Source organism: Chanodichthys erythropterus, chromosome 12, assembly GCF_024489055.1.
Source record: "Chanodichthys erythropterus isolate Z2021 chromosome 12, ASM2448905v1, whole genome shotgun sequence".
Lineage (NCBI taxonomy): Eukaryota > Metazoa > Chordata > Actinopteri > Cypriniformes > Xenocyprididae > Chanodichthys > Chanodichthys erythropterus.
This window is the reverse complement of record NC_090232.1, coordinates 52,166,226-52,185,503: the sequence shown is the minus strand read 5'-3', so window position 1 is coordinate 52,185,503 and position 19,278 is coordinate 52,166,226. Positions and strand designations below refer to the sequence as shown.

Genomic DNA, 19,278 nt, shown 5'->3' with positions numbered 1-19,278 from the left:
GTTGGTTTGCCTCCTCCCTTATGAGGTACATTTGTCATATTCTTAATCACTGCAGGAATATATAGAACTGCTACATGTCAAAGATGATATTTTTCTTTACAATAGCTCAGACATGTATTTTAGTCTGGGATTTAGTGAAACTGGTGGATGTGTTAGAGCAAGATGAACTTGGTTGCTAAATCTCTCTACAGTAATATTAGATTGAGTCTCATATTCAAAGTGAGTCAAACTCTTTCATTTTTAATTATTTTACAAATCAAGATGCAGACGAAAGAGGGTGAGGCAAGAGACAAAGGCAGGGTAACAAATTAGAAAAGCTTTATTGATTACTTTTTTAAGTATAAAAGATTTATAAATGTTCTTAAAAGCAAGTGGAGTAAAAATGACCACTATGTGTTATTTGGATGGAAACAATCAATTGTATGGTTAATTTGGTAAAGTGGCAATAGCAAAGTATAATATAAGATATATGAGAGAAATTTCAACGAAAGAGAAAGTGAAAAGTGCTTTTTATTAGACCACCTGTCATAATCAAGAGAAAATACAAATATTTTAGGAATTTGTTAAAAAGCCTGTTTAAAAACTAAAAATTATGTTGTCATTTATTAGTCAAATAACAAACTGAAACAACTAAAAACTCTATATTCACACATAATAACCAAAAAGATTTTAGATTTTATTTTTTATTTTGTATGGCCTTGATATTAGCTTGGATTTTTGCTGGCTTCCAAATAGTTTCTAGTTCTTCCCAAATACTTCCTTTTAATGAAACTTTTGTGTGATTTGAATCCAGTAAATCCCAAATTTGTCAATCCATCAGTTTCACTACTCCAGATTCTTTTCTCTTGGTCAAATAGTCTTTGCACAGTTTTCATGTAATGATTTTGTTAATCACCAAATACTATTGGTTTAGGGCAGCTGTGGCACAAACCTCACATTGGGTGGTGGTCTAATAAATTTGTTAAGCACTGTATATATGAATAAAATGTCAATAGTAAGTACATCACAGGTCATTCATTATTGAGATAAACTTAGGAAAGAGCACACAAGAGTGAATTATACCCAATCATATTTTCTGAACACTCTGTTTTTGTTTAGATGTCTAATTAGAGATCAAGAGTGATTTTGATTTAAGCTGGACATCAGAGTCCAGGGAACAGGTAGAAGTTCTTCGTATGGGGTGTTCTTTCAAAACACGGCAAGAGTTTGTTCTCCTCTCTTCCCGGGTGTTTCTCCATGCCTGAGGTGACCTAAAAAAAAAAAAGTCATATTTACATGTGACAAGAAGCAAATCCCTGTGTTTTTTTTAGTTGAGCAATGCGCTTGGGCTAAAACAACTGGGAGATGTTGTTTTGTATCTTGGCTAAAAAAAGCAAACCAAATAAGAAATTAGATTTTCTTCATTCACCTTCCTGAACAACTCCATAATGTGAGTGTCTTGAGCCCATTCACAGAACACCTCCACGATGTACATGACAAAAAAACTTCCAGACCGTAAGTCAGGATGCCTGTATGCTGTGATATCTGTGGAGATAATTCATTGGTTATACAATAAGTTACTCCACAAAGAAGCCTTTGACACTATTCTCATTACAGAAGAAACATGAACAGCTCCTGAACAGAATAATACTATAAATCTTGAGCACTTACCAGGGAGGGTGGACATAAAACAGGTAAAGTCTTTCTCTTTGTGCACCCAGGTGTCTGAGTCAAGTGCGCTGTCTTCAGCTTCTAGGTCAAGTGCGCTGTCACTCATTTTCACGCCTCCTGGGTGACCTGAACACAGAAACAGTTCATAATATGGATGACAAAATTACTGTAAATCCAGAGGAAAGGTAAAGATAATGCTGACAAATTACAAAGAGAAACAGCAATATGTGAATTAGGGATGGGCGATATTATCGTTTGCGATAACTACCGTTGAAAATTCTCCTCACGATAAAAATTTGTCTCCTCGCGATAATTACGATAAGTCTAGTTGTTGACGTATTTCGTGCGCGACCGATTCACTGTTCACGTGTGGAGTTAAAACAAGCATGACGAAAGACGTGAGGCTGAGGAGCAGCTTGTTGTTAAGCGAAGAGTTCCCTTCACAATTTGGAACTGGTTTGGTTATAGAAAATCAGATGTGGAGCAAACTACAGTAATCAAACAAATGTTCAATGAATGAGCCGTATGTCATTCACGCCATCATCACCCGGGTTTTGATAGCGCGCGAGTGCAGGTGAGACCTGAACATCTCACGTTGCTACTGTTTAAACTAAACTCATTTAAACCTTGCCAGTTGCCACTTTAAACATTCAACTGTAAGACGCAAAAGAGAACTTGCGCGCGCTGTGAGGAGATTTGTGTGTACTCATCCGAAGCGCGTACACGGAGAGCTGCGTCAGATATATTTTGTAAACTATCTGAAGACATAGTTGGGATTGTTACTTTTTGATACAGTTAGGGCTGTTACGGTCGGCATGACAATCGCGCCACCGCGGTCGTGTGACATTATATATAATATATATATATATATGAGGTCGCGTTAACTGTTTTTGTTTTTTAGCAATGACGGAAAAAATATGAAGGCCGTCCGTCAGATTACTGAGGCTGATGTAGCTTGTAAATGTAATTCCCACCCCTGCCCAGTAGGTGGTGAGCGCGCTCCAGTGTGGCAGCAGAGCGCGAGTTCAGTCTCCAGAATAAAATGATGCGTTTGATTACAAGCACTCAGTTTAGGTATATTTTATAATAATAAAGTTATGATACTTATACTTAAATAATTCAGTTTCTAATCCAGTTCGTTTTGTTTTAAATGGTTTGTTTTCTTATTTTTCTTGCTGACTAATGATCATCAAGTTTATGGTATATATATATATTTTATATATATATATATATATAAAATTATCGTCATTGGTATCGTTATCGCAATAAATACCTGAAATTATCGTGATAATTTTTTTAGGCCATATCGCCCATCCCTAATGTGAATAGGAGTTGAGTGTTATCAGTCATGTCGCACCTCCTCTGCAGGCTTGGATCAGAATAACCTTTGGTTTGTCAATCAGAGCAGGACAGTTCTTTGAGTTCAGATGTTTGAAGATGTCGTCAACATAGAAGACATCACTGGTGTTGTTCTTGGGATGATAGTTGACACCTGCAATGGCATCTCTATGATTGATTCTTTCCCCGTGAGACATTATAACCACAAAGGTGCTGTCCGAGTTATGGTCAGGAAGTGTAGCAAATTTCTTGACTTCAGCCTCTATTTCCTGTGAATAAAATACACTTTATGAAATAGATAAAGACACCATAAATCATGGATACAAGAAATTCATAGTATAATTAACCCTTGTGCAGTGTTGAAAGCCCTATAACACTTGTGATGTTCATACGCCCTCTCATTCCAACGTAATAATGAAGGAGCTTTGCTGCCGTACCACAGGTGCAGCAGGAGCAATGATATTACGCAGCGCCTGTGACCCCCTGCTTGCACAGGGAACGTGCCTTACAACCATGGAGGCATTTGTTAGAGCCGCTGCGTAATATCATTGCTCCTGCTGCAGCCATGGAACGGCAGCAAAGCTCCTTGACCATTACGCCAGAATGAGAGTATAGTTCCTAGCCATATCGGCCTAGAAAATCGCAACTTTTCATTTTCCGTCGGTCTTAGTACACGATGTAACTACAGAAGAGTCAAGTTTTAAATAGGAAAAATATCGAAACTCTTTGGTCATTTTTGAGCGAGATGCTAACGGTCTAATCAGATTCAATGAACTATGCTAAGCTATGCTAAAAGTGGTACCGCCAGACCCAGAGATCGGCTGAATGGATTCGGAAACTGTAAAACTCAACTCTAGGGGAGTTGGAAAATGAGCCTATTTTCAAAAAAAAAGAGGAGTGTTCCTTTAAATATGCGATTTTGGTGATCAAAGATGAGTTTTAAGGGATAAAATTATTGACTACAGGGGGACTTTTATATGGACAAAATTATCCACAAATAACTTTTTTTTTTTCATTCAGAAAAATAAGCTCAGATAAATGAGGTCTACGATTGATCAATTCTAAAAAAATATATATAAAACCTGTCCTAATTGAAAGAAATTAAATTGCCAGAAAGATTGAATCCAATATATGTTGGAATCCAATATGGTGATAACGTAGCATATGAGAGATTTATGAGGTCTTCTAGCTTTATACAGACAATAATGATTTCACAAGGCTGGACGTCTTACGCACTTTTCCAGAGAGATCTGTGTGTTTCTCAACACTGTAACCCAAAGCTTCCAGCAGCCACTCCATGTTGTCCTCGTCTCTCTCTGCTCCATGCCTGTAACTTAAGTACTTGAATTTTATGTTGGTGATCAGCAGGGCTACACGTTTCCTCTGAGACTTGTCGTTTGGTATATAAACCTATGAGAAAACATCAGCGTTATGCAGAATTAAAGCACAAGCAACAGAATCAGTGTCTAGATCACTGTTTCCCAACCCTGTTCCTGGAGCCGGAGGTTCGAGTCATGAGCAATGTAATGAGCTCATTACATGAGCAAAACCTGTTTCTAATAGATATCCCCTTTACTCACCTGAACTGAAACATAATTCATATTAATATGAAAGACATCTAGTTATCTAGAGGTCATTAATTAAGTTTTCCATAATTTAAGTTTACCTTGTTTGTTCATGTCATGAGACAAATAATATTACATAAAGCAATAGGTATAATAATAATAAAAGACAAATGGTAACGCTTTAGATTACAGCCCGGAAAATACTGCATAATTACAATGAATTTACAGCGTAACTTTCGATAATTATATAATCTTATGTTTGGGAGCAATTTAGCGAGAAAGTGCACTGATTAAGTTGTTTCAAGGCAAGTAGAAAGAACTATTGCAATCTTTTTTAATACATGGGGAAAAATGCTTTTGTTGCATGTAGTTACAGGGTAAGTATGACATTGCGGGCCGTGAATGTAAGGCAAATTAAAATTTCCTGATAATTTACTCACCCCCATGTCATCCAAGATGTTTGTGTCCTTCTCTCTTCAGTCACAAAGACATGAAGGTTTCTGATGAAAACATTCCAGGATTATTCTCCATATAATGGACTTCAATGGAGCCCAAACAGTTGAAGGTCAAAATTACAGTTTCATTGCAGTTCAAAGAGCTCTATGCAATCCCAGATGAGAAATAAGGGTCTTATCTTCTAGAGAAACCATTGCTAATTTTTTAAAAAATAAATAAATACATAAATAAATTATATAATTTTTAACAATAAAGGCTCATCTTGTACTAGCTCTCTTCTCCTCTATTTGAATTCCGGCAGTGTAGACACTGCTAAGTGTATTACTGCCCTCCACAGGTTAATGTTTGAACTAAATTGTTACATACTTGCACTAGCATATTGTATATGACAATTTAGTTCAAACTTTGACCTGTGGAGGGCAGTAATACACTTAGCAGTGTCTACACTGCTGGAATTCAAATAGAAAAGAAGAAGAGAGCTAGTTCAAGATGAACATTTATGGTTAAAAAGTTTAAAATTTTAATTTTTTTTTTTAGAAAATGAGCTATAGTTTCTCTAGATATGACCCTTATTCCTTGTCTTGGATTGCTGTAAACTGTAATTTTGACTTTCAACTGTTTGGGCTCCATTGAAGTCCACTATAAGGAGAAAAATCCTGGAATGTTTTCATCAAAGTGAACTAATCCTTTAAAGTGGAGCTTGTTACACTCTTGTTTCATGTAGTTACAGGGTAAGTAATAATAATAGTCTGATATCACTGACTCCAAAATCTTTTTTTGGAAAACAATTAATTACTGGAAGTAACACTGTAAATTCGTTGTAATTACGCAATACTTTCCAGGCTGTAAGAAAAAGCGTTACCAGAAAAATCATTATATAAAACATAAGTTTAAAAACACAATGATCTGACTTGTGCTACTTGGTTATTAAAACTGTTTTTGTTCATATCTCTGATATTCATTTTCCCACATACATTTTTATGTTTCTCGGTTTTACTGTTAAGATTTCAGAATCTTTTAAGGGTTTTGAAACACTGATCCACATCAGGTATCATTCATAAAACATTATATAAAGCCAGAAAAATTACATTAGAAAACAGTTTAAGATTAATGGGGCGTCAAACCCTGCTTCTGGAGGGCCACAGTCCATCAGCGTTCAGCTCCAACACACCTGTCTGAATCCTTCAGGTCATCCTGAACACTTGGATGGAGTTAAACTCTGCAGGACGACAGCCCAACAAAAGAAGGACTGGCAGTCCCAGAATGTACTGTTTTATACAAAAGTTAATTGAAAAGATACTTGCGTCATCTCTATTCTCTCTAAGAATTTTTTCCTTAAACTCTTGGGTGCAGGGAGTAATCCTGTCTCGTCTCTTCCAATTGGAATCGATGGGCTGCAGCTGACGCACAGAAACGGGAGCATTTCTTCCGTCCAACTGATCAGGCTGCTGAACTGAAGACAGGAAAACACATCAAAATATATTAACAGCATGTAGAACAAAGAACATTCGTTATTACTGTTTAATATGCCATCTTGTAACATAGTCTGCAACTAGTCTACAAATTAAATTCTACAGTCTTGAGACTTTCTCAACTCTGCTCCCAGTGAGAGAGTCACAGAGTCCTTGTCCTTGCCCTATGCCCTATAACAGGGGTGGCAAACTCTGGTCCTGGAGAGCCTCAGTCCTGCAGAGTTTAGCTCCAACCCTGATAAAAACTCACCTGCCTATAACTTTCTACAAATATTTGTTCTCTAAATATTCAGTTTTGGTTCTGGGAACATTAAAAATATCCAGTTTTCTTGACGTCACAGGAACGTTTTTATAAGGTATAATGTTCCTCAAATGTTCTTTCAACTTAATTTTGATCTAAAATTCAACATTGTAGGAACGTTGATTTGTAACATTTCAAGAACATGAAAATGTCCAGTTTCCTTAATGTTAGTAGAATGTTATTTAAAGGTTAGTATGATGTTCCTGAAACATTCTTTCAATCATTCAAACACCTGCTGTGAACAAACACTGAAACACTTATAAATCTCTCCAACAGTGTAGCATTAGCCGTTAGCCACGGAGGACAGCCTCAAATTCACTCAGAATAAAACTTTAACATCCAAATAAATACTATACTCACATGATCGGTTATGCTGCATGACGAACACTTTGTAAAGATCCATTTTGAGGGTTATATTAGCTGCGTGAACTGTGTTTATTCAATGTATTTTAGAGTTGCGAGCTCCGTGGGCGGAGAGCGCGAGCATTTAAAGGGGAAGCAGCCTGAATCGCCGCAAAATAATGATGCCCCAAAATAAGCAGTTAAAAAACGGAATAAAAAAAATCTATGTATTTTGAGCTGAAACTTCACAGACACATTCTGGGGACACCTTAGATTGATAAATAATTATAATGATAGATAAATGATTATTGAAACATTGTTGGATCTTGTGCTGTTGAATCATAGATACCCATAAAAACATAGAGACACAGAAAGCAATCATTTAAATCAGAGTCCAAGGTGATTACAGCATTATCACAACAGCCAAAAACACCAGATAAACTTCCTGTTGTTTTTTTCTTTTCATGCCACAATAAATGTGCTTTATAAACACCAGAGAAAACTAACGTTAAAGAGTCAAGAGCCCATCTAAAGCAAACACTGGTAACCACGATGGTGACTGCAAACTTCATTATTTCAAACATCAACATCCATATCTGTTAAAGGGATAGTTCACCCAAAAATGAAAATTTGATGTTTATCTGCTTACCCCCAGCGCATCCAAGATGTAGGTGTCTTTGTTTCTTCAGTAGAACACAAATGATGATTTTTAACTGCAACCATTGCGGTCTGTCAGTCATATAATGTGTGTCAATGGGAACTTCGTCTATAAGAGTCAAAAAAACATGCACAAACAAATCCAAATTAAACCCTGCGGCTCGTGACGACACATTGATGTCCTAAGACACGAAACGATCGGTTTGTGCGAGAAACCGAACAGTATTTATATCATTTTTTACCTCTAATACACCACTATGTCCAACGGCATTCATCACTCGATTCGTTTGGTCTGATCGCGCTCTGACAGCGCCAGTAATGTCTCGCTCTCATTGAAGTATATGCGCGAGACATCACTGCCGCTGCCACAGAGCGCGATCAGACCAAACGAATCGAGTGATGAATGCCGTTGGACATAGTGGTGTATTAGAGGTAAAAAATGATATAAATACTGTTCGGTTTCTCGCACAAACCGATCGTTTCGTGTCTTAGGACATCAATGTGTTGTCACGAGCCGCAGGGTTTAATTTGGATTTGTCTATCGTGTTTTATTTACTCTTATAGTCCAAGTTCCCGCTGACTTGCGTTATACCACTGACAGACGGCAGCGGTTGGAGTTAAAAATCATCATTTGTGTTCTACTGAAGAAACAAAGTCACCTACATCTTGGATGCGCTGGGGGTAAGCAGATAAACATCAGATTTTCATTTTTGGGTGAACTATCCCTTTAATTCTCAACAAGAGCTTCTGTACATGTATGAACGAAATCAGGTCAAACTGGTTTGTGAACTGGTTTGACACTCAGTGTGGCTGAAGTCAGTTGTAGTTCTTGTGTTTCTTCTCTTTTTACTGTATACTTGTTTCTCTGTCCTTCAGTGATTCTGTTATCAGGTGTTCATCAGTGTCTGAATTCACTCTCTTCTTTTCATTCACTCTGTCAAGTGGACTATATTAGTGAACTAATGTAGGGAATAGTGAATGAGGGTATAGGGTGTGATTTAGAACACAGAGTGTCGACTTTGAGCGATGTTAACTCACAGTATATTCCTGTAGGCTATTTTCTCGAAAATGACAAATATTACCCAGAATGCATTGTTTTCTACAGTATATTACTGTTTTAATGGAAAATGGTTTGTTACTGTTAGAATTTGGTCCTTTTTTTAACAGCATGGTGTAACAGTTTAGAGGATGTTCCTGTGGGGTTGAAATGGTTAAAAGTATAAGATAAAAAGACACACCCACAAAATGTTTTATAACTGTAACAAACTGTAAGTTAAAAAACAGTTTACCATAAAATTGAGTTTTGTGGTTTACCATTGTGCTGAAGAGTTGAGCCTGTGCTTATGTAACAGGTATACAAAGTATACTGCTAAATACTGTTATAATTCACACAAAATTGTTCTTTTATACGTTTTATGATACCTGATCTAAAGGTGCGCTTCTCCTTTAAGTGTTGCGTGGTCACAGTATGACCTAATTTCCTGTCCTGTCTCCTCCTCTTCCCTTTTGAACTGTGATTCAATGGAAGAGGTAGGTTTCTTTTGTCATCCTGTTAATTTTATTTAATCCTTATGTTAATTATATCTTTTATATCTGTATTTCCACCCATACTTATGTGTAAAGTACTATTTTATCTATCCTTGGGATTATTTTTGTTATTTTACATTCTTTGAGGTATATTTCTGTCTTTTATGTGAAAAGCACATGGTAATGGAGATGCACCATATTTGTTTTATAGAGTGTTATAAGGGCCACTCGATCTGAGGCTGCTTATGTCTCTGTTATACAGGTATGTTTTTCTGTATATATTTTCCTTATGTTCATGTTTTCTTCCGCCCTTTTGAACTGTGATTCAATGGAAGAGAGTGTTATAAGGGCCACTCGATCTGAGGCTGCTTATGTCTCTGTTATACAGTAAAACGATCCAGTGAATCTGCTGCCTGCTGTCCCGTGTCTGTTTCTCCATCCACACAACGTAACACAACGCAGACCAAGTTTTAATACCCGGTGTCGCTGGCCGCACATCACGCTGGGCATAAGCGAGCCGCACGGGTTACACGTGGTGCCGTGAACCTTGGGTTTCGCATGATCGGCTGTTCACCGATCGCCGGAGTTGCTGCTTCAACAGACGACGGGTGTGCTGTTCCGAATCGCTGGAGGAGTGTTTCGCTGACCGCGGAGGCCGCAGCTCGTTTCATCTCGTCACCTCTGCTCGACCAGTTCACTGTATCTGCTGCTCACATCAAGTAGGACGGCTTTAATCGAACGATTGCTTTTTGTGAGGTATGGTTGAGAACTGTTTTTATCTATCGACTACTATTCGCTGCATATACACTTTGATGTGTGTTGAACTGTTCCGTGAAACTGAACACTCATTATAAAGGAGTTTGATCGTCACGTGGAACATTTTTTTTCCTCATTCTCCGTGCAACTGTATGCTGAACTGTTCTTCGCGCTGCTGCACGCTCATAATAACGGAGGTTTTTGTGATCGTCACATACGTAAGTTTTTTTTCTCTCCGTGCGACGTCACACTGAACTGCTTTGAAAGAGCATTATTACATGTGTTTCTGCAGAGTGTATATATTTTTCTGCATACTATGTTGTGTTTTTAGTGCTTTTAATTCCATTTTCTGCATATCTCTCGGTGTTTACTATTCAAGTTGAGTCATGTTTGAGGACACTGTTAGTCAAGATAACTTTAGCTCTGTGCAACAACCTAACGCCGTGTTTCCAGTAGGCAGGGGTAGTGGGGCTGTGTTTAATCTTCCTGACAAAAAGTCTGAAACTCCACCTCAATGTTTTGGGAGGGGAAGGGCATTCTTTAATGCAGAAATTGACCATGTACATGCCTCTGATTCAGCTATTGGTGCCTCAGTGGGCCCTACTGCCTGTTCCACACCTTTTGCACACTCAAACGCTGATAATGTTTTTACTCCAGAGTCTTTAGGTGGTTTAATTTCTGATTTAGCTCAGAAAATTGGTGAGAGCATTTCGGCCAGTCTCAACTTAACACAACAACCCAGCCAAATGCAGTCTAAGTCAAATGTGCAGCATTCAGATGACGGTGCTGATACGTCAAAATTGAAAGTGATTGTCCAACATGATGTGACACCTCCACCATTCTTTAGAGGTGATCGAAGTGATTCATTTACTGTGCACGAATGGGAGGACATGATGTACAGTTATTTGAACAGTAAGAAATGCACTGATGAAACTGCTTCTGATCTCATTTTGAGCAGGTTGGCCGGAAAAGCAAGGGACGTGGTCAAAGTGTCCTTACGTAGCTTCCCAGGGCAGGCTACTGCAGTGCTCCCCGCCACAGTGTTTGATATACTGAAGCGTAATTTCAGTGAGTTAACTTACTCGAACATGCCTATGGCTGACTTCTACAACACTCTTCCTAAGGTGGACGAGAGTCCAATGGACTACTGGATACGGCTGAATAAGGCGATCGATGTGGCTGATGAGTGTTTACGTAGACGCAACAAGTGTGTTGAGGATCCTGCAGCTGAAGCTGTTATGATGTTTGTCTCTCACTGTCCAGATCCTGGCCTTGCTTTGTCTTTTCAGTTCAAGCCTGCCGAACAGTGGAGTGCTGCTGAGGTTCAAGAACGACTGGATTGTCACCGCAGGAACCTGAAACGAACTTCTGCTAGAACCCAACGTTACTCACCTGTGTTCGCCTGCCATCAGGACACTGTGACTGTCCGTGACGATCCTGTATTGAGTTCGCCCAAACAGCCTGAACCCTCCTCAGGTCAGTCACCATGTTCGAATGGTCAGCTCAACCCTAACGCTGTCCCTTTTACGCCTAACGATAGTATGCAACAGTTAGTCGGCATGATGGATAAAGTTCTGTCTCTCTGCACTGCCTCACTGTCCTCGTCCAATCCTGGATGTCACGTCAGAACATCAGACCCCAAGCCTAGTGTGAGCCCAGCATGTAAAGTATGTCGATCTAAAGAGCACACTACACATTCTCATTGCATGCGGCAGAGGCTTTGCCGTAACTGCTTCAAGCCTGGACACTTTAAGAGTGATTGTCCAAAGACGACAAGCTTTGAGCCTCATTCTTCTGCTACTCAGTTAAACTAAATAGCCCGTGTGTGGAAGGGGGTAGCATGGGCGGTGATGTACTTCCCCTAAAAGATGAGTCGGACCCACATGAGATTTTTGTAAATAGTTGCAAGTTGCAGCCACCTGATAAAACGGTGCTGTATGTGGGATCTCAGAGAATCGATGGAGCTAGTGAACTGTTTTATGCTCCTGTGACTGTCAGTGGCCAGTCTGTACTGAATGGTTTGCTAGATTCTGGCAGTATGGCTTGCACCCTGAGTACGGAGAGTGAATCCAAGTTGCGTGCCGAAGGAGTTCTTTCGCAACCTTCAGTAGTTCCTGGTAACGTGGTCCTAGTGGGCTGTGGTGGTCTTACTATTCAGCCTAAGTGCACATATGACCTGGAAATCGAAGTCTATGGATTCAAGTTCATCGTACCTACTTTAGTAGTGCCTGGACAGAAAGATGAGTTCATCATCGGCAGTAACGTTATCAAATGCGTGCTTAAGAAGATGAAAGCAGAAAAGAAGTACTGGGAAGTAATTTCATGTGAAAACAGCAATCCTGAGTCTGAAAAGTTCCTTGAGCTTTTGAGCTGTATTTCTCGTTGGTCTGGTCCTCGCCAGCCTGTTAAGCTTGGCACGGTGAAGCTCTGTCAAGCAGTTACCTTACTTCCCAGAAGTGAACACCTGGTCTGGGGAAAACTTCCTGCTAACGTTAATGTCTCCCCGGGAAGCACAGTCATCGTTGAACCCACTACTTCACGTTCAGCGCCCCGTCATGTTCTTGTGGGACGCGTAGTGAGCCCTATGTGGGGTGATCGATGGGTGCCGATGAAGATTTTGAACCCCACACAATCTCCAATAACTCTTCGTCGCAATGCTAAGCTGGCTGATGTGTCTCCTTGTTTGGCAGTGGAGGATGTTACTGTCACGCAAAATCTATGCAGATCTCATGATGCTCCTGATGCAGCTTTCCCCAAGACCGTGTCATCTGTCGATCCTGTTAGGTTATTGCACGAGTACGGCTTGGATGACATTAATATCGATGAGTGTGAAGTCTCCGACTTATGGAAGGAGAAGTTGGCCAATGTTATCGTGTCATATCGTGATGTTTTCTCCATTGACCGACTTGATTGTGGAGAGGCGAAAGACTTCGTACACAGGATACATTTATGTGATGAACGTCCTTTCCGTCTGCCCTACCGCCGGATCCCTCCTGCCCACTACCATAAGTTGCGAGAAGTTCTTTCAGAAATGGAAGAAAAAGGCATTATCAGCAAATCAGTTAGCGAGTACGCATCTCCTTTGGTAATGGTTTGGAAGAAGGATGGATCGTTAAGAGTCTGCACTGATTTTCGCTGGCTTAATGCAAAGACTATAAAAGATGCTCATCCTTTGCCCCATCAGGCGGATTGCCTGGCCGCTCTTGGTGGCAATCTTCTATTCAGCTCTGTGGACTTAACATCTGGATTTTATAACGTCCCACTCCATGTATCTGATCGGCATTACACAGCATTCACAACGCCCATGGGCTTATATGAATATAACCGTCTCCCCCAGGGCCTGTGTAACAGTCCAGCATCCTTTATGCGCATGATGCTCAGCGTATTTGGAGATCTTAACTTTTCCAGCCTCCTTTGCTATCTCGATGATTTGCTGGTCTTCGCCCGTTCTGAAGAAGAGGCATTGAAACGCTTAGAAGTGGTGTTTGCACGGTTGAGAGCTAGTAATTTGAAGTTGGCTCCAAAAAAGTGTCATTTCCTCAGGCGTTCCATCAAGTTTTTGGGCCATGTGATCAGTGGTTCAGGAGTTTCAGTGGATGAAGATAAGGTTGCAGTCATTGCTGCCTTTCAGAAGAAAGACCTAATGAAAGAGGATGGCAGCACACCTTCGCCGAAGAGAATTAGATCGTTTCTGGGCATGGTTCTTTACTACCAAAGCTTCATCCCTGGCTGCTCACAAATCGCAAAGCCATTGTTCAAGTTGACTGCTGGTCAAAAGTGTTTGGTGAAAGGCACAAGTCGTCGTAATAGTAACGGCACTTTCCGAGAGTTGACTCCTCAAGACTGGACTCCTGACTGTGATGTCGCCTTCGAGGAGTTAAAGAGAGCCCTTGTCGAGAGCGTGGTGTTGGCCCACCCTGACTTTGAGCGTCCCTTCATCCTCTGCACTGACGCATCGTTGAACGGCCTTGGCGCAGTGCTTTCTCAAGTTGCTGTTGGCGAGGATAAAGCACGTCCTATAGCGTTCGCCAGCAAGTCTTTGAACCACAGCCAAGCCAATTACCCTGCACACAGGCTGGAGTTCTTGGCCTTGAAATGGTCCGTTTGTGACAAGTTCAGCCATTGGCTTAAAGGCCATGAGTTCACTGTATGGACCGATAATAATCCGCTCACGTACATCATGACAAAACCTAAACTGGATGCGTGTGAGCAGCGCTGGGTTTCAAAACTTGCCCCGTACAACTTTAAGATCAAGTACATCCCTGGAAGGCTAAATGTTGTGGCGGATGCGCTCAGTCGCGACCCGTTTGTCAAGCCGGTGAGTCAGCGAATTCTGACTGAGCCTTACTCCGAGCTGCTGAAGCATGTACACAGTGTTGAAGATGATTCTGTACAGAGAGCATTCCATCTCACGTGCCAGCCGCAAACACTTGGCACTGAACGCGATCAAAACTCTGAAATGGATGTTTCTATGACTGCTGAGGATGTGTCGTCCATCTTGTCATCTTGTGGTGATTGGGATTTAGGAGCAGTATCCAGAGCAACATCCCTAGCTGATCACATGAGCTCTTTAATTCCTGCCTGTCAAGATGTCTCCCATGCTTTTTCATTGTCTGAATTGCAGTGTCAGCAGCACAAAGACGCAGTTATTTCACGGGTGTCCTTCTATGTCAGCAGGAAGCGCAGACCATCCAGGCGCGAGCGTGTGAATGAGGATTTGCGTGTATTAAGGATTTTAAAGCAGTGGGACAAACTCTTTTTGCTCAATGGCATTCTGTACAGAGCCATCAAAGATCCACTCACAAAGCATAAGAGAATTCAGTTCGTCCTTCCTGAATCCCTGAAACAGCAAGCTCTCTCTGGTGTTCATGATTTGGCCGGTCACCAGGGCCAGCCACGTACACTGTCTTTAGCCCGCCAGAGGTTTTATTGGCCTGGGATGGAAAGTGATGTACGTGATTACGTCAAGACTTGTACCCGTTGTGTCCTGAGTAAAACTCCAGAGCCAGCTGCAAGAGCACCCTTGGAGAGCATCAAGACTACTGCCCCATTGGAGCTCGTTTGTATTGATTTCTGGTCCGCCGAGGATAGGCACAATAAATCTGTGGATGTCTTGGTAATCACGGATCATTTCACCAAGCTAGCTCACGCTTTTCCATGCCAGAACCAATCGGCTAAGAGTGTTGCGAAGAAACTCTGGGATGGCTTCTTCTGTGTTTATGGCTTCCCTCAGCGTATCCATTCGGACCAGGGAGCAAATTTTGAGAGTGAGCTGATAGCAGAGCTCCTTGATCTTGCTGGCGTTGACAAGTCACGAACTTCCCCATACCACCCAATGGGAAATGGTGGAACTGAGAGGTTTAACAGAACATTAGGTAACATGTTGAGATCGCTTCCACCCAGATCTAAACAAAAGTGGCCACAGTTAGTGCAAACGATGACATTCGTGTATAACTGCACTGCCCATGAAACAACTGGATTTGCCCCTTTTTACCTGATGTTTGGAAGGGTGCCGAGATTACCTGTTGACCTCATGTTTTCAAGTGTGCTTCGTGATGAGTCCGTCTGTGATTACAATGACTATGTTCAATCTCTCGTCAGTGATCTACAGTCTGCTATGATGCTGGCTCAAAAGAATTCTACTGCAGAACAGAAACACCAGTCTGATCAATACAACAAGAGAGTCAAGGGATTGCCTCTGTCAATTGGTGATCAAGTTTTCATCGCAAACAAAGGCTGTCGAGGTAAACGGAAGCTTGCCGATAAATGGGAACCCACCATGTACTCTGTTGTCGCTTCAAAACCTTCCCTGCACATTTATAAGATCCGTGACCGATCTGGTCATGAGAAAGTGGTACATCGGAATCTCTTGTTGCCAGTTAACTTTCTTCCTTTGCCCACAACAGAGTTTGAGTTTTCTGTTGGTGAATGTGCTGGTGATGGTCCTTGTTCCTCACCTTCTCGATCTGTATGTGATGTAACTGAGCCAACAATACCTGTCACTAATGCTTTGTCACATGCAGAGTCTCTATCTGTCATTTCTCACATGGCTGTGTGTGATGATGATTGTACAGCTTCTTGGGTCTCATCTCATTCTTTTCAAGATGTTTCTGAAGCACAAGCTGATTTATCTGTTGTTGACCCTGACACTGTAGCTAGTGCTTTTTCACCTGTCCCTGTTTCTACAGATTTGTACGATCCTGTGGTTGACAATAACCCTGACAATCGTTACATTACCAGGCTTGGTAGAGTAATTAAGCCTGTTCGTAGGCTGATTGAGTCAATGGTTCAACTCGAGACCTTACTTGGTGTGGAGTCCATATCTCCTGTTATTCATGTTTAAATCTGTGTATAGCATTGCTCTTTGATGCTACTGAGTGTAAAGTATTGTTTTTTCTCATGTGTATACTGTTTAAGCAAAAGGTCTGAGTTTTTCAAAGTGTAAAAGGCACTTTTATATGCCTACAACATGTGTAGTGGTTTGGCCAACTTCTTACATATTTGTATCCCTTAGTTGGGTAACGTTTCATGTTGATAGTCTTCACTGTTTTTTTCTGGAGTGTAGACCAAGTCATTCTCACGACCTGTGCTCTTGTTTTTGTTATACTCTGAGGAATTTTGTGTAAATTCTGGGGGGTGAGTGTAACAGGTATACAAAGTATACTGCTAAATACTGTTATAATTCACACAAAATTGTTCTTTTATACGTTTTATGATACCTGATCTAAAGGTGCGCTTCTCCTTTAAGTGTTGCGTGGTCACAGTATGACCTAATTTCCTGTCCTGTCTCCTCCTCTTCCCTTTTGAACTGTGATTCAATGGAAGAGGTAGGTTTCTTTTGTCATCCTGTTAATTTTATTTAATCCTTATGTTAATTATATCTTTTATATCTGTATTTCCACCCATACTTATGTGTAAAGTACTATTTTATCTATCCTTGGGATTATTTTTGTTATTTTACATTCTTTGAGGTATATTTCTGTCTTTTATGTGAAAAGCACATGGTAATGGAGATGCACCATATTTGTTTTATAGAGTGTTATAAGGGCCACTCGATCTGAGGCTGCTTATGTCTCTGTTATACAGGTATGTTTTTCTGTATATATTTTCCTTATGTTCATGTTTTCTTCCGCCCTTTTGAACTGTGATTCAATGGAAGAGAGTGTTATAAGGGCCACTCGATCTGAGGCTGCTTATGTCTCTGTTATACAGTAAAACGATCCAGTGAATCTGCTGCCTGCTGTCCCGTGTCTGTTTCTCCATCCACACAACGTAACACAACGCAGACCAAGTTTTAATACCCGGTGTCGCTGGCCGCACATCACGCTGGGCATAAGCGAGCCGCACGGGTTACACTTAAGTTCAAGACAAGATCAAAAAACATTGATATGCTGCATGTCGCTTTATTTAACAGATGGTGACTGGTGTAGTTGCCCATGCAGTGACAATCATTTAAAATATTTTTAGTGAAATATAATTAAATAACTTCACAATAATAATATGCTCACATTGTTAACATATTATAAATATTAGTTTATAAATGGCAGTTGCAATTAACAATGTTGGCAACTATATTATTGTAAAAAAGCCTGGTAAGGTCTAACAGTGTAGTATAATTTGTTAGTCTTTACCTTCCTGAAGTTTTCCCTTCAGTTGTTTAGCAAGCTCATTTTGCTTAATGCTTTGTAGCACTCTGACTGCAATCTTCCCAGCATCTGATGTGCCGTAGTGCTGCACCATGAGATCCACAACATCACTGTAATCAGCTTTCTCCAGCTTTCCTCGAGGAATAGGGTTGTCACCGTTCCACAGGTGCCATTTGAATTCTTTGAGCTCTTTTTCCAGTAGATCATTAAGTACATCAAGAAGAATAGTTTTGGTTGTAGCCATTGTGTGTCACTCTATGGAAATATGCAACAATATATCAGTCTTGAATGATGTGGAATATGATCAGCCTCAATGCTCAACCCAAAGATACACCAACACAGTTTTGGTGCTGTTCTTAGTAGGGGAAACAGTAGCTTGTCATTTCGTTTGATATAAATATCCACACAATAATCACAAAAGATCATCACAATGGCGTATATCATGACAATCATAATCTATTAAGAGTTAAAACATAGTAGAACCTCATTTGCAACGGTGAATGACAGATCGAGACTGTAATACTACAGTTGTCCACTAGAGATTGTATCTTTGTTGAATGGCTGAAAGATTCCTGTTTTCATTTTTGAAGGTAACATTTTTGAACTAGCGTGTATTTTTGCATGCTAAAATAAGTAGATACTCAAGATTGTTGACTTTGCAATAAAATCACATAATATGTGGAAAGATATATGGCGACTGTATGACCTAACCTATGAGCTTTCGCATGCTTAAACAGTGTGACTGCGCATGTACAGTACGAGTTTACAGATCAAATATTACAGATTAAACCTATATATGTACAACTGTAACCTTTCAGCTCTTATGAACGCTGAAACGCCTCGGCAAAATAAAGCAGCGTAATTTTTTTCAGCTCCTTTTGTTTGTTCTGAGAGACTGACGTCACAAGTGTTTTGCTGGTGTTGTCAAAAATAACTTTGTTTTTTTGTTTTGTTTTGTTTTGTTTTGTTTTTTTGTTTCCATGCACCATGTTGATCCGGTGAAGTTACACCAGAACAATTACACAACAACAGATTGAAACATTTGTCAGTATCTGTGTAGGTTTTAAACGTGTAATGTTAAAACGGATGTCATTCGTCTTTTACATGTTTGAAACCTGTTAAAGAAAAGACTTACTGTATAACTAGACCCAAAATATTATAATCTAGATACTGTTACTTGCGACGACTGGCTGTACTGAAAGACTTTTGCGTCTTATTTAAGACTTATTATGAAGGAAATTAATGTTGTACTTACACAGTTGAAGGTATAGTTGCAGCGCTTCCTTGTTTTCTGTCTGCGATCTCTTTCACTTTCGCACGCTTTTCTCTCCTTTTGAAAAATTTCAAACTTTATAAGTGAAGCTCAAAATCTATTAAAATAATTTAAAAAAATCAATGTCATTACACTTTAAGATAAAACTGGAAACATTTTGTTAGTCAGTGGTTTAGTTTATTTACTATAATTTAAGTCAAATTAGAAAGACCTTAATATTAATTGTGATGTCTATTTATATATTTTTTTATATATTTATCTTTTTTGTTAATGACAGTGGTTTCACGTTTTTCAC

The 19,278-nt window shown here is 40.0% G+C and overlaps 1 protein-coding gene across 2 annotated transcripts; it reads right to left on the bottom strand.

The window, feature by feature from the left end:
- Positions 1–292: 292 nt before the first annotated feature.
- LOC137032780 (caspase b-like) lies at positions 293–19,022 on the bottom strand. Of its 2 annotated transcripts, none has more exons than XM_067404727.1 (8): positions 18,966–19,022; positions 17,696–17,965; positions 6,314–6,462; positions 4,225–4,398; positions 3,008–3,257; positions 1,651–1,776; positions 1,409–1,524; positions 293–1,250 (listed from the first exon to the last, which is right to left on the bottom strand). In XM_067404727.1, exons 2-8 carry the CDS (start codon positions 17,952–17,954, stop codon positions 1,143–1,145), a joined length of 1,182 nt encoding a protein of 393 aa, XP_067260828.1. In that variant the 5' UTR covers positions 17,955–17,965; positions 18,966–19,022; the 3' UTR covers positions 293–1,142. The 2 variants fall into 2 exon arrangements, with proteins under 2 accessions (XP_067260828.1, XP_067260829.1); XM_067404728.1 differs by lacking the exon at positions 18,966–19,022 and adding an exon at positions 18,846–18,880.
- Positions 19,023–19,278: the final 256 nt, after the last annotated feature.

Coding starts and splice junctions, on each gene's coding strand:
- LOC137032780 (XM_067404727.1), bottom strand. CDS start 17,954: ATGGCTACAACCAAAACTATTCTTCTTGATGTACTTAATGATCTACTG. Junction 6,463..17,695: donor GAAGGGAAAACTTCAGGAAG/GTAAAGACTAAC, acceptor TCCTGTCTTCAG/TTCAGCAGCCTGATCAGTTG. Junction 4,399..6,313: donor TTAGAGAGAATAGAGATGAC/GCAAGTATCTTT, acceptor GTTTTCTCATAG/GTTTATATACCAAACGACAA.